Source organism: Egretta garzetta, unplaced genomic scaffold (genome assembly GCF_000687185.1).
Source record: "Egretta garzetta isolate BGI_Z169 unplaced genomic scaffold, ASM68718v1 scaffold943, whole genome shotgun sequence".
Lineage (NCBI taxonomy): Eukaryota > Metazoa > Chordata > Aves > Pelecaniformes > Ardeidae > Egretta > Egretta garzetta.
Window position 1 is genome coordinate 33373 of NW_009259309.1, and position 16053 is coordinate 49425.

Below are 16053 nucleotides of genomic sequence, written 5' to 3' on the forward strand. Positions count from 1 at the left end.
CTGCACAGAATATTCCATCACCCAACGCCAGTTTCTCAGGTAGAGAACAAGAACACACAGTAAAGCTGTCTTAAAAGACTGGCAAAGGCACCCAGTGGATGTTGGTCCTACGTGACAGTCAGCATACACCTTCTGTTAACTTTGCTTTACAAAGCAGAGAAGAGTATTTTAAGGTGGCCGCTCAAGACAGAACAATCTGTAGAACAGGTTTCTCTGTACATTAAATACATGATCTCTCCCTAAAATAAACCCCACACATTCCATGGTGAGACTATGAAAGACAGTACAAATCTGTGCTCCAGCTTTCTCGCGTCTCCTCCCATCTCACTCAGACACCTTTCATCACCTGAGACAATGGAGCAATGGAATCAGTGTACATTTAAAAGAAAAGGGTGCCTGGCAACTTACTCTATCTGCTTGTGGACCCTGCTCCAGAGCCATTTGCTGGGGGGATTCGGCAACGTTGCCGAGCACGGACAGGTTGGTGGGATTCATGCTCTGAGCAGCAGCAGGCAAGAGCACAGTGACCTAAAATTATAGGCACTCATTTTAGCACTGCGTCATTTCCATCAGTCACTTACATACGGGCAGTGCCCTGCATGCAAAGCTCCATGGAGTCCTACACTACGTCAAAACCTGCAGCATTGTAATGATTTTTTTTTTTTTTTTGTAGGAATGATGGAGTTGGACAAAACCTGCAGATCCAGGATCAAAGGGAAAGGCTTCAAAACTCAGTCTAGATTTTACAGCTTTTGAATTTCCTACCTCCCACTTTTGGCTTAAAAAGTTAAGGTCCTACCCAGCGGGGGTTCAAACCACACTAAACACACACGAGTTCTTTAGCTTTTAGTAAAACCAGCGATTTGGGGTCTTTTTCTCTTCTCTCTCCAAATTTCCTTTTGTTTGGTTGGTTTTTTTAAGGGAAGAGGTAAAGAAGGAAAGGGAAGCATCTCCTTTTTGCCTATCTTTCTCAAACCAGCTGAGATCCAATATAAAAACAAGATGATCTATTGACCTCAATGGAAGATCAAGCACTCAATGAGAGGATTCCAATAATTATTTTTTCTTTATAGTATTTGGTCACACTATCCATTTTTGGTCATTTTTATACTCTTCTTTTGTGCAGTAACAAGAAAATTAATGCATATTAACATACTGCTCCCATCCATTTAGCAATAAAACACAGCAGAATTAAGATCCTAGGAATGACCTTCCCTGTCTTTTGTTTACTGCTTATCTGTACAGGAATTTGCACCGTTATCCTGCGTGATTTTTCATCCTTCCCTACATCTGACATCACGCGGCTTCTAGTTTGTGCCTCTGACTGTTAAACAGCTTTTACACTAAAATTAGATCCCCTGCCCCTCCACAGAGTATCTAATAAATATCAGATAAAACCGAGAACAGTGAACTGTGCTAACAGTGAAGGAGCAGACAAGAAAATCCATAACCTAAGCAGACAGACAGCCTTAAAACTTCAAAACTAGTTGTTTTGTTTAAAGAGGTACTAAGAATAATTTATGAAACTGCTTAAAAACTACAGCAAAAAGACTTCAGGGAACCATGCGACAGTGAGGAAGAAACCGCCAAGACGACAGCTGAACCAAGCTGTCTGGTATTGACATTTTTGATGCCAAGTGGCGACGGAAAAGGCATCATTATTCAGTGGCACACCTCCAGGTCTGCCAGCAATGGGAGGTTCACACAAGCTTGTGTCTATTTGTACCTCATATTAGCATTTCCTACTACTAATCACACTTCAAACACACCCTTGCTTTCACTTCCATGTCAGACACTGCAAGGAATATAGGCATTATCTTTAAAAACATTTCCATTTCTTTTTAAAAAAAAAAGTTTCTTTTGAAAGACCAGAGGAGCTTTAATTATTATTTTAACATTTGCTGTCAGTTCAGGGATGTCCCACATGAAATGCTGATGTAAAAACACCTGCAAAGGCAGGAGCTGCCATAACGAGGGACTAACCATTCACAAGCAAGCGAACACGTCTGCTGGGACTGCTGTCAGATGGTGTCGGAAGGGAGGACGGGCTGAGGACACACAGACAAGAGCTCATGCCCTTGATACTCAACATGGGACAGTAACACCACACCACCTCTGCTGTCGGTGTGTCATTTGCACTGCACATATAACTAATCTCTACTTTTAATTAGATCATATTTGTTAGATGAGCTTCAAGACGATTAAATAGGATTTTTGGGCTTCTTAATGCAAGGAAACTGTTGTGGCAAAAAATTCCAGAATGACACTCCAAATACCTCCAGAAAACTGCAAGGAAACAGGTGACACCTTTACTGTGTCAGTCATATCGTTTTCTGCCTGTGCCTCAACAGTTTAGAAGGTCTTTTAGCAAGAAGAGAATTTATTTTCAGTGCACATTCAACCCTTCACTCTGCCCCAAGACTGTCAATAAATACGCATTTTAATGACTGCGTTAGTAATGATTCAGATCTAACATGTCAATTCACACATGCCATTAAAGACTCACCAAGCAGTAATGATTTTAAATCTCCATGACAAGCAGAGAATTTAAACTAGAGATCTAGATCTGAAAGCACCTATGCCCAATGACCACAACACAGTCCCCAAAGATATTGGTAAAAGTTAACAACAAAACCTTCCCATACATGACAGATGAAAAGAGAAAAATTATCAAAACTTGGCATCATCAAAACTTTAGAAAGACAGGGTCTAATTTTATTCCGTTCCTAGCCCACTTCACACTGGCAAGCACATCAGACCTGGGATGCCCTGATAAGCAAAGGCAGCCAGTAATTTAATTTCTTTGGGTTTTACAATTAATCTCCTGTGAAGTTTCTGGTAAATCTAGAATCTGATCCAAAATTTCTATCCCTTGAGAGCCTTCTATGAATTTAAAGGCATTTAGATCAGAATCTGTATGAGGACCCAGTCTTTCCAGAATGCCATTAAAATAAAGTCAGCCACATCAGCTTTCCAATGTAAATGGACAGTGTTAAAAGATTTTTCATTATAGCTGGGGCAGTAAATTAGTATTTTTGTTGAACATATGTAAAAAAAACAAAACCACCTCAAACACTGTTAACTTTTGTCTTTCATGCACAAACTAGCCAAGATAACAGCGGCTTGTTATCATAAGCTTTTTGCCCCGATCACTGGGATGACAGTACATGACTGAAGACTGCCATTTGACAAATTCAGAGTGCTTATTATGCTCTAGCACCACAACAACATCCCTTTACCTTTGGTAACAATTTCTTTACAGTTTTAGGCCCAAGGAAAATAACCTCTCTTTCTTACCTGCTGGGTGGTGGCATCCTGTTGGACGTAAGCCACTTGGGACGGATCTGTAAACAGAGTCTAGACAAAGTGAAAAAGGCTTATCAAACCGGCCTTGGGGTTGTTTACTCCCAACTCACACAAAAATTAGCCTGCCACCAAGAAGTGATTTACATTTGAGCCTTTGCTAGCTTCTAACAGGCCCATTACCACACCAGACTAACTCAACTTACCCATGTGAACCTACATGCATAGAGATTAAACTAAAATTAGATAGTGCTCCATAAAATGGGATCATCTTTACGTGGCACTTTTCATCTATACACTTAAAAGTGCTTCATGGGATATATTTTTAAATACAGAAACCACTTTGCCAATTGCTGATTTGATAAATTCTACAGAATGAAATTCAATAGCTGCATGAAAGCTAAGTAATACTTGAGGGCAGGACAGAAGATGACTATTAACTTTATCTTTCTGCAGATTCACAAGAGTTCCTCAAAAGAAAGCATGCAGGTATCCGGCATACCCTGTGTCTCAATTTGATATGGCCAGGATGCTGGGTTTTTAATTTCATAGAAGACATGCCAACTGCAATACTCTTAGAACAGCCTGCAAGAACAGCCCTGACGGGGGGGCTTCCCCCAAGGAAAAGCAAGATTCAGGTGAAAACTAAGTATTGACTGAGGTCAGCCTCACTTTGCCAAAACTTGAAATACCTGAGCTTGTAGTAGTCTGGCTCCAACAAAATAAAGCATGGCATAATAGAAATTCCATTAGCGCTTTGATAATTCCATCTCAGTTGCATGACTGTGTTTTAATACTACACTACTTTTGACAAAATGATACTATTCAGAGTTTTGGTGTCACTTTGTCAGTAACATCCTGGGAGATTTATCCTCTCAGAACACCCCCTGCCCTCTCAGAACACCCCTCCACATAGGAACTGGTTTTATGTAACAGCTACGAACTGCACAAGAGATGGCATCGCAGGAGGCTATGCCAGTGTTGCTGCGAGTGTCAAGTACGTGCATTTTGTAGCATTGTTAACCTGTCCTGGCAGCAAAGACAATATAAAACATTCTTGACAAAGTACGCCCGTTCTCCTTTTATCTGTCCACACAGAGGTACAGATGCATACTATATTAACGCCGTATAAACACACGCTGTCAGAGACTAAAAGCTATTTGATATAATTATGAAGAAAAAAGAACTGAGGCTTATAAAATCAACAGCTTCTCTGAAGAGAGACTACAAAATTAGACCAAATACACTGAGATCCTCTGCAAAAAGACATGACTGTTTTTGTAGCTACCAATTACAAGAACTGTACTATGCAAAACAAAGACTCTTCCAGAAGACACAGAGTTCGCTCTTTGCATTTTACCAAATACAACAGAGGCAGAATTTCTGGAGAGGTTATCTGTGTTTTGGAAAACGCCTTTGATTATAATTATAATCTCATCCACCTTGAGTGAAATAACCAGCATTTCATAATTCATAGCCTCGACAACCTTTGATTACCACATGGGCACATCAGACAAATGAACAGCATGAAGTCCCTGCTCAGCAACGGGCAGAAAAAAGGGTTAAGAGCAACTGCCTGCTATTTTCCAGTCGTATCACTTGGCTGGTAGCTGGCTTTCATCTCAAACAAGACCTTTAATTTTCTAGGTGCCAAAACAGGGTGGGCTCAAAACCACACATGCCTGCGTAGCTTCCACGGGATGGATGTAAACAAGCGTGTGCTCCGAGGTGTCCACGGAGGTGTAGGAGGTGCCATCCGCCGTGTAGACCACCTGCTGCGAGGGACGGTCCTGCTCATCACTGTACACAATCTGTGCCACTGTCCCCCCCTCAGGGACAAAGTGCACCTGGAAAAGAAAACCAAAACAGATCCTGTACTAAAACTTTTGCAGTCATACACCTACAGGAAACAACATAAAACACATTGGTTGCAGAGGTGCCTTGGAAAGCAGAGAGCGCCTCATATCCCAACTACCCAGCCAATTTTTTTTAACACACACGTTTAAAATCTCATCTGAATTACACTAGCAACACAGAAAAGCAGACGTAAGAACCACCATCACTTCCTGATTTTACTCTGTGTTTTAACTCAAGATTTAAGTGGTATAAAGGGCACCTTCCCATACTTAGTTCTCGCATGATGCTTTGAAAATTCATAAGAGAAAAAGTTCAGATTTGAACTTGTGTATCTATGGGATTTATTGGTATATTGTTTCCCTTTATTCTCATATTCCTTTCTGGATTTATGATAATTACTTCATTCAGCTAGTTCTGTAGTTAGAAGTAATTTTTTTCTGTGTGATGAACGGCTAACAAAACCTATTAACTTTGACACTGCTTCAAGTAATAGTATTGCACCTATCATGAGGAGGCAATAGTATATGTTGGATTGCTTCTCTGTAGTATATACATCCAGTATCAGTAGAAAATTCAACTATTTAAACAGAGAAACATGTAACTGGAAACATCAAGCAATGATTCCAAGCACTACTAGAACAAGTCAGGGCAGCAGGTTAAACCCAGACAAGTTGATGTGGAAAGAACATTATGATCATCACTGATGATCAGTGACCTACCTTAATCGAGATAGAACCCTTAATGCCAGTGGCAATAGGAACGTGTTTCTCTTTTGGCACCCTTTACATGCTGAAAACCATTTTCAGCGCATGGGTAAAATAGGACAGTTAGCAGGAAACCTAGTTTTCATATTCGTATTCCTATTCACATAAAATGTTTTCACATAAAAATGTAAAAACAAACCCTGTAGCATCATTTTATTTACTTTGTGTCACCTTTTAGCTTTTATTTTAGAAGACACCTGGTACTCCCCCGCAGATGCTAAGTGCTGATTCCGTACAATAAATCCTCATGCAAACACTATGGTAAGGATGCATGCAGTGTTTCACCTTTGGAGAGCACTCTGCAAATACTAATTAAGCCTTGTAACTGCCATGTGCAAACAGCAGTATGGTTATCCCATTGTACAGATAACAGAACACAGGCCATTGAAAAGTGCCTTTCTTTGCAAGTTTCAAAGCTGGAAATTACCAGGCAAGCCAGAATTTCCCCGCCCGTGGGTCAAATGACATGCAGCACCCGCTTCATAACATATTCAAAAGACTAAATCAATTTACAGTCTTCTAGAAATTCTCAGCTGCACTGTCTCAGAGACAGAGGGACTAGCTGCATACATCAGAATCTAACTGTATTAGTCACTAACAATTAACATTTCTCCCTTCCCCACTACCCAGATGTCTGACTGGAAAAAATTCTATTACTTTTCCCAAGGCCCACCCACAGTTCCAACCAGTTCAGCTGATGCCATCAAAATGGGCTGCCACAGACCACAGATTTTGCTAATATTCATTAATCTGAATACCCTCGCACTTTCCCACATGGTTATACATATATTTGGACACTGAAACTTCTATAGCCACCGGCTGGTTTCGTTTAGCTTGTTTCAGATGTCTGAGCATTCACTGCTGCGGTTTGCACAGCTCACTTTCTGAAGCTTGAATCCAAAAATCACCACAGACATGTGTGTATTTCTCCTCAAATGAAAGCTGAGTTTCCAGTCTGTAAGAAACAGTCGAATGGGCCCCGCCTGCTTGCTAAGCCTCCGCACCGAGCCCAACTCCGTCCGAGCAGAAACCGAGCGCCCTGGAAGGCACTAGTCACCTGAGCAGTATTCTGTTCCTGCTCAGCAGAGTCAGCCCACACCTGAGGACTTTCCTCTTTTGAGTCCATCTCCTCCCTGCCGTGATGCTCCATGAGGAGAGAGATCTACCAGAGAAATGTCTGGCTGAATAGATTCATCTGTTCACTGCGTTTGTACTTCCAGAAGACAGGGCGATCTTCAGTAACATGGCTATAAAAAAAAAAACACAACAAAACAGAAGAGATGGAGATATTAGAACAAATGTGACATAGGCAACAGGGATATAAAGTATTATCATCAACTACCGCACTACAGGAACACACTGCCAGAGTAAAGCAGGTTTGGCTTTACGGACACGTACTTTCTCATTTACCATGCTCAAGTGCTGCTGTATAATGCTTTCCATGTCCTGTTAAGGATGAAACAAGTCAAGCATTGCTACAATCGCACCAAAGGATTATACTGAATGCCTCCTGCACTGGAAGATTATACCGAATTCCTCCTGCAGTTCTTTCCTTGGCCACAGGCAAGCCACAAAATACTCTTCACATTGTCCTCCCAGCACCTACAGGCCCAGAAATCAATGAACGATGCAGAAAATTGGCCTTAAGCTTCCAACAAGAAAACACCACGTTCAGAGAGGCATCAGCAGTTTCTTGGTTCATCTGAAAGAGGTTTTCTTTCAGAACCAACTGGCTTTAAATTGACAGGCAGCTTTTACCTTGTACAAAACTGCCGTCCCAGTTGGTATTCAAGCAGTGTTACAGCAGACAACTTTTAGAAAAAGAACAATGAAACTTAAACTCTGATTCACGTGAGCCCAAAGATCCTGACAAATTGCTTCCAAGCTCAGTTTTATTCACCTCTCGCAATTTTACTGGGGCCTCTCAATCTGCCATTGGGAATCTCAGAAGTGTAATTTACAGCTCCGGTGATGGGTTTAGCCGGTGGTTCAGCACCTTCCCAATCTTCCATCTCTAATGTCATATTAAATCACAGGCCCAGGAATTAGCATGAAGCTGAGCCCATTTCATTTTTCAGCTAGTCCAATTAAGTTTATTTTCTACCAAGTGCCTTGCTGGGCTGATCCAATGCCAGTACTCTGACTGCGCACCAGGAAGAAAGCAGAAGGCTCCTTGCTGACGCTTTCATTCATTTGCATTTTAAATGCAAATTATTTTAGTCATAATTTATTCCCATAAATGCTAGCAGTTGGCTTGTCATTGACAAAACAAAAAAAAGATAAGGAGGAAGAAAAAAAAAAAAGAAGCAGGCACTTTCTGCCTTCTGCTAATTTTGCCAGCAATGGACAAGCTTCGCAGACCCGAGCACTGACTGTACCACTGGTTCTGGCCAGAATGTATAAATCAACAGTACGGAAAAGTCTCAGGCTAACGTCACTGAACTGCACAGTGGGGAAAAAAAAATCATATTACTGCCACATATACAAAGAAAAACTGTGGGAAAGATATTTCTGGGCATCGCTAGACTGTAAGTCATGCCATTATAGGCGACTAGAGCTTCACATTTGCTTTCTCATGCCGTGCAACACAGTACATGCGTGCCACACGGTCCCCCACACGAGCAAAGACTGAGGAGCGGTGTGATGGCTCTTCTGACTTCCTATTAGGCCCATACATCCTTAGGTTCTGAGATAAAGGAACAGAAATCCTACCTGATTTAATCCTACCTTGATACAAAACATCCAGAAAAAGCACTGAGGAGAAGAGGAAAAAAGAGAAGTACAGGTTCCTGTGCGCTACGCTTTAGCTAGGGGATCTCATTAGCGTGGAAAAATGAAGTGCAGCAGACGGCGATTAGGACTGGTAAACACCAGCCTTGCTCCCCAAGTGTTGAAAGCCAGGGTAATTTACAAATAAATATTATTTTTATATATATATATTACAGCACACACAAGCTCTGACATATAAACATCATCCATCCCTACATAGCACCTTTCATCAAGCTATCACAAAGCGACTTGTTATGTTATTAAGGATTAATTCAGGGATTTTCTCGTATCTAATACTACCACTTTCACTGAACTCCAGGGCTCATCTTATCAGGTATACGATCACCAAGAGATCTAGAACTGCTTGTGTGAAACGTGACAGCATTTATGTCAGTAACATTATCTGAGCAACAACTTTTACATAACATTAAATCCCTATCCTGTTGACATTCTTTGGCTGGTTTATCCCAAACAGCTCTTTTCTTGACTGTCATTATTAATCAAGAGCCAATTCAGGTAATTGCACTAACAATAGCCAGTAGTTTAATCAATTACCTAATTGCTTAGAAAAATAAAAATAAACGCTAGGGGTTTCAAGTTGGGGTTGGTTTTTTTTAATATAATTATCTTGTTAGTAATCATGCAATTAAATTAACCAGTGATTGAATTAAGAGGAAGGCACAGTTCTGGCTAATTCCACATGGTACAACAAGTAGCAGAATTTTTGGCTGACCTTCCATACAAGCAGATATTGAAGGTCTGAAAGAAGATGCTGACTCACTCCTGCAGGCTCATTTTGGCACAAATACCTTTCAACTTGAGTGGAAAAGAGACCAAAGGGTTCAGACAGGTCTTTAATAGACAAAACTGGGCATCAAGAGTCATATCTGCAAAAAAAAGTAGTACCAAAAAGTTGGCGAAGAAAGCAGAAGACGGCCATTTCAAGTTTTGCCATGGTCTTAAGAGTTACCACTAACCTGAGATCTCAGGGGGGAAAAAAGCAAGGCTGAGCCAAATTCAGTGGCTTGGTGGTGCAGTTTCTATAAGCGGTAGTCTTATTGCTATTCTTCACAGAAATAAAAAAATGCACTGCTCAGCCCAGCCAATTGTATAGCAATTTCAATTTCTGTACTTCAAAATACACCCTAGGTCCTGCACCTCTGGTATGCATTCCTACCAAAGACTGGATCTCCGTGACTTCTTATTATTGCTATCTTCACCAAAATACACAGAGAAGCACGTTTCCTTGGAAACATGGATGTGCCGAGTGAGAAGTCAGCGCGAGAGCAGATAGGCCACATCCCAGAGCGGTCCCAAGGCCAGGCAATAAAGAGGGCCGGAGGCAGGAGCAAGTGTTGAAATTTAGCTGGTACAAAAGCCAAAAGTGAAACAAGACCTGCAGTTCAGGTCAGGAGCTGGAAAGCACGACCCTGTCCAAACTCACCAACAACAAAACCTCCAGAGTTTTTTGTGACAATACAAACACCTGAGCAAGTTTTCCCACACTGATTACAGAAGAGACCAAAATAACTTTGCTCCCTTGTCCTCCATAGGATGCTCTCCCTCATTAATCCTGCATGATCCTATTTTCTTCCTTAAATCCCCCCCTCAATATCCATTACAGCTGTGACACTGACAGCCACAGCACCTTGAGATTTTAACAATTTCCCTCTGGTCCTCTCTCAGCAGAGATGTCTCGCTGCACGAGGAATCAGCAGATGTCCAGCTCAGCACACAGCCACAGTATTTTTTCAAATTAGCTGCAGAAGAATCATGATGAGTACGTTAGGGTATGTGGCATCGATGCTAAGCCTGTTAGCAATACCAGCTTGGGAGACACAGGTCAATAAAATACTTATTTTCTTAAAGGGTCTAGCCAGAAGCTTCGTTGGTTGTTTTTTTGTTGTTGTTTTTTGGGTTTTTTTTTTTGGGGGGGGGGGGGGGGTGGTTTTTTTAGCAAAAATAAATGTGAAACTTTGGGCATAAGCTTTGCCAAACAGCTGGCATGGAACGGGACACTCTCCTTGCTCTCCACACTGTTTGCCCATGGATTATCCTTTACCTCTGTTGATTTTTCTCCCCATCTCTCATGCACCAGACATTTTCAGACAAGCTGAGTGCCAAGGCAAGGGAAAGTTCTGCAGCATCCAAGGGGAACACACACACACTCACGTTGTGAGACCTATCGCCCAATATATCAACTGCAATTCTGTCACTACCCCGATGCTTGCGTACAACTTCTAAGCGGCATGCTCATGAGCAGGAAGCAATGCCAACATATGAGATGCTAAACCATTTCAACAAACTGTGAAGACACCATTTTCCTCTCCAAAATAGCAGGCGTGCCTCACCCAGTCCATGCTGGGTGATGGCACAAGCTGAAATGGTAACAGGTATAAATATAACCCGGTACGTCAGCGGCATGATGCAGTGTGTCACATGTAACGTGAATCGAGATACAACGTGAAATCAAGAACCCACAACGCTCCCATCCCTTTAAAAGGCACATCTGAATTCAACACTGACGTTAACCTCGCACATACCCAAATTCTGGTGCGCATCCTGGCACAGAAAATATCTACTCTGGTGGAAGATAAGCACATTCTGACTTGTGTTTGCTGGAGTTCTGAGACGGCACCCATGGGTGCTGCCCTTGAGCTCCCTACGACATGGCCATGTTCTTCACAGGTCGAAGTACGCTCAGAGTTAGGAAGCTGTGCTTATCTCTCGGCGAGGCTCATCAGTGCAGGAACAGCCTGGTGCTCACCACAACTAGAAAGCATCCAAAGTAGAGATGACACGCAGGGCAGGACGAGTGTTCCCAAACACGCCTGTGCACCCATAATACCCCGCTGCCTGCCTCATCAGGTAAGTGCGAGTAAATGCACCACCTCTTCAAGACAAAACAGGTTCGTTTCGGTATGCCATTCACATTTACCTTCCTTTCCTCAACACCCTCTGGGGACCTGCTGGTGTCAGAGACCTATGGCCTTCCTCTTTAGTTCTTGCCTTTTATATCCGATCCAAAAATCTCATTAACAGTGAAGCTTCTTCTTTGCAGCACCCGATGCCTGGAAAGCGTCTTTGTGTCATTGTCTCAACAGTTCTTCCCCTTTTTGGAAATTCTCACTTGAAAACTCCTTTTGACCACCGCGATGCTCTCCAACCCCTCTCTCCTGCTCCCGCAGCACGTTGTTTTCTCCAAAGCTGTATTATTAAATCAGCAGCTTTCCCCATTCGCTGCATTCAGCTCCGGAGGATGAGAAAGCACCGCTCAGGGGCAAAGCACCTCATTCACCATCCAACAGCAACGTCCTCATTAGCCTTGCTGTCCTCAGCAGAAGACACCCCACCCTCAGCCATCACAGCACCCACACCATGTCACCCTGTAGGTGGCACCTATGGGCCCGAACACCTAGGGAGTGGGAGCAAACGGTGCTTTAAGAGAAAACCTCCAATAACAGCAGAGCCACTGTTCTTTTTTTTTTTTCTATTTGGCGTGTAAGAATTTTTGACGCAAGTTGAATATCGTGAACTCACACGGCGCTTCAAAGGAAAGCTCAGCTCTGAAATTCAGAGAAAAGCATCACCTGAAAAAATTTAAAAAAAAAGGATCAACAGTAGCCACATTTTCTTGGCATACTTGCTATTAAGGAATGACAATTTTTTTCGATGCTGGGACTATGTAAGAAGATACACAGATAAAAACTCTGGGGACTTCATCTGCAGCAACCCCTCTGAGTCTAATTAGGGACATTCTGCTGAGAAAGCACCCGAGCCAGGGGCTGCCAACATTCCTTTTTGTCCCTTCTCTGGCATGAGAAAAGTGGGGGAATATCAAAGCCAGGCAAGGGGAAGAGTCCACCTCCCTGCAGTATCTCAAATGAGAATCCACTTTACCATAATGGTGCATAAAACAACTAATGTGATTTACTCCCCAGTGTAAAAGAGGCTTGCATATAGATTGGGGTTCCCTGCAGCAATAATAGCAGGGGCTATTAGCTTAATCCTTTAAGTACTGAGCTCACTGACCACTCTTTTTCACCGCCAACCATATGCAAGGACAGCAAGAATTGTTACGAAAGGGGTTTTTACGACTACGGGTCTTCCTCCAGCTTTTAATATGGAAATGATTTATTATGCTCAAAAGGAACATCACATGTGTCTGCAAGAAGCTATATCCCACACTTAAGTTAATTACCCCAGCTTGCCTAGAAGGCAGAGCCGGTGCATTTCCTGAGATCCCTTGGCAAGAACACGCTTTCATTGCAGCAAGAAGGTTTCTAACCTCATTGAGGACTGAGTCACGACTGCCGTCTCCTCCTCTGCATTCTCATCCATCAAAAGCACATATTGTTTCAAGGAACTCTGGCTCTGGTGCATTTTGCCTGAACATTAATAATCAGGTAATATATAACCACAATATTTATGTTTTACTGGTGAGTTAAAAATGGAAATCACACATAGGGCTGGGGCAGCTAAGATTATTTATTTCCACAAAAGGAAAAATGGCTTCAATTTATTTGGTCGCGTAATAAATAGAAGAGCTCAGCCAAACACAAACTCACTTTTTACTCAAATTGTGCATAATGAATTGACCTATCTATATCCTTATCCATCACCAAAGCAATAATGAGCTGGAAGAGATCTTTTAGATCTCCAAGGCCAGTCCTCTGCTATTATGTCCACCGTGTCATGCAGTCCTTTCCCTAAAGGGACAGCGCCCAAGCACTAAAGGGGAGAGCCTGACAGCCTGCTGCAAGTGTTCTCTCACAAAGTTATCAGGTAAGGAGCTGAAAGTCTGTTTCTACCACAAAACGCTGGAGATGATCAAGCACTCCAAGTGAGCCCCAAGAGAAGAGGTTAACCACCCTCCCAGGGGACTAGCACATAGACACAGCTCCCTCTCTAAGGACGCCTCTGTTTAGTCCCAATTCTCGTACAAACGAGCATTTCTCACAGTGTTTGTCCTTCAGAGGCGAGTTAATTAGGCTTCCATATACACACATGCTCCTGGTCACCTCTCTCCCCATGTGCTCAGCATCTGCATACCCACTCCAGCAACTCATTTCTTCCTCCCATCCTCAGCTTCCTGAACACGTGACCACGTTCTTCACATCATCTTCTTCCAAACGTTTCATACTCCGAGGTCCCTATGATATCATTGTCTGTTGCCATCGTACACTGCAATTCTCAGGCTCCAGCTGCTGGAGGCAATGACCCTGTCTACTTAAATAATTTGGTTTACAAATGATAGAGGGAGAAGCACAATAAGCAAGAAAACAAGTATTTAGAGCACAACATGACAAAAAAGGAAAATAAAAGGCCCATATCAAAACTGTGCTACAGTGCTGCGTACACAACCTGCAAGAAGGCACGCTCAGGTTTTACTGAAGGAAAACAAAAACCTTCCCAAGACAACCGCATCCCTCCACTCCCCTCCAGCCACCTTTTGTCTCCTATCCCATCTCCCGCTCAGGCAACTCTTCCCAAAGCTACCGTCCATTAGAGAAGGGGGTTGTTTCTCTTCCTACAAGAGCAACACAAGGAGGTTGTTCCCCTCCCTTCCTCTCCCACCTCTCTGCATCCCTCCTCTGAATTACATCACCCCTCTACTTCAAGCTCTTAGAATTCAAAAAAAAAAAAAAACAAACCAAACTACCTTGTTTCTGCACATTAAAAAAAAAAGAAACAAACCACAACTTATCTCTTTCAGAATAGCTGCTTCTCTGAAGTACTGCAGGCCACAGAGCACAAATTAGGCTATCTGTACATTAAACCAGGTGGGGACCTAACATATAACGCCAGTTAAGGGCTACAACCCAACTCCTATTTCCGCGTGTTTTACTAACTCGAAATAAAAGTGACAAATAGACCCAATCTCATGTTTAAGTCAAAACAAAATTCACAATACTAAAACAGCCCCCATAATTAGCCACACTTACAAGTCAATTAAAATTCAGTTTACACAGCTGACTGCAGCTGCAGGTGGTCAGACACACACTGGAAGTAGCTGCTGGCTGCAGAGCAAATTACCCCAAGAGAGCTCATGCAGGGATTTTCTTTGCAGGTTACCAGTAAGGGTGCCAGAGGAGAGCGAGCGACAACACATACCCATCACTCTCTAAAAACAAATTGTCAATTATTCCATCAGATAATAACAACTACATCGATATCTCGTCCCGTAGCCACGGTGATAAAGCTGTCTTCATGTTAAACACCTAACACACAAGAGAAGCATGCATATAGCAAAGTGCCAAAAACATCACCACAATTCAGGAGAGAAGTTCTCCATTTAAGGACTGACTGGAGAAATACACCCTCTTACTTTTTTTTTTCTCTCTTGGAAATGAAGGCATTAGAAGGCTTGAGACTGCCAATCATTTTATTTCAACCAAAAGGCTCAAAGAACCCTCTTGTAAAATCAGTTGATGATTCATTAGCATTTCATCATCTCACTCAACCAATAGAAAGGAAAAAAAAAGAATTATTAGAATTATTAAAATGTAAAAGAAAGCTAAAGTTCAGCAGAGCCTCTATTCTCATGTAAACTTTGAAAGAGAAACATTGAACTGCATCTTATAGATACCCAGCTTTGTGCTTGCTCATTCTTTAACAGCCTGCAAGAACCATGAACATATCAGTAATACGCTAGGCAGGCCAGTGTACAGAAAGCACAGCGCAAATACCAACCATTCTTCTTGCTCTCAGGACTATGAAGCTCAGCAGCCTAAACCAGGCTTTTAACCCTGATCTACAGACCCCTTCTGAAGAGCTGCAAGGAGAGGCAAGAGGTGACTGTCCATAGCTTAAGTGTCTCATGCAGGGAAACTAACCCTATAAAGGGCGAGTTGTCCCTTTAGGGTGAGTAGTTCTGAAAGACAAAGCACCAGGACCTCATTTTTCCTTTCCAACTTAACAAGCTCCCATTAAGAGTTTTTTAACTGTTGCTGTGGACACAGCAACTCACCACCAAAACCTCAGCAGCAAGAGGTCCACAAGATCCAACAGCCACCTGCTATACCCGTATCTCAGACCACAAGAATGGGCGTATTTGGCATGGGCAACCACCTCAGCTGGCACAAAGACCAACACTAGCAGGGCAGCGGCAAATGCCACAGCTTTCCCTTGCAGAAGCCGCTTCTGCTCACAGGCAGGCCTTTCCTCCAGGCCTTCGACGGGCAGAACCACCTCACGCGGTGGGAGTCAGCAGAGGGCCCCAACCCAGCGGCCCAGTCCCGCTCTGCCCGCCGGTGAGCCTATCCACACACGCCCCATCCTGGCACCTCAAGGTGATGGGGAAATGGCTGCCTTCCCCCCCACACACACCGTGCCACCCAGCCCGCAGCCTCTCCCCGCT

The 16053-nt window shown here is 42.8% G+C and overlaps 1 protein-coding gene across 7 annotated transcripts in view; it reads right to left on the reverse strand.

Moving 5' to 3' along the window:
- PRDM10 (PR/SET domain 10) overlaps positions 1-15995 on the reverse strand; it is a 43316-nt gene extending 27321 nt beyond the window's left edge. The window contains exons 1-7 of one of the 7 annotated variants that reach the window (XM_035891831.1): positions 11632-15995; positions 11237-11465; positions 9427-9580; positions 6982-7171; positions 4986-5150; positions 3298-3357; positions 409-528 (exon numbers count right to left, since the gene is read on the reverse strand). In XM_035891831.1, the coding sequence (XP_035747724.1) occupies positions 409-528; positions 3298-3357; positions 4986-5150; positions 6982-7074 (438 nt within the window). In that variant the 5' untranslated portion in view covers positions 7075-7171; positions 9427-9580; positions 11237-11465; positions 11632-15995. Of the gene's footprint in view, positions 1-408; positions 529-3297; positions 3358-4985; positions 5151-6981; positions 7172-7824; positions 8044-9426; positions 9581-9670; positions 10571-11236 lie in introns of those variants that run through there. The other 6 variants (XM_009636249.2, XM_035891836.1, XM_035891833.1 and 3 more) reach the window with 6 other exon arrangements.
- Between the last annotated feature and the right edge of the window lie 58 nt (positions 15996-16053).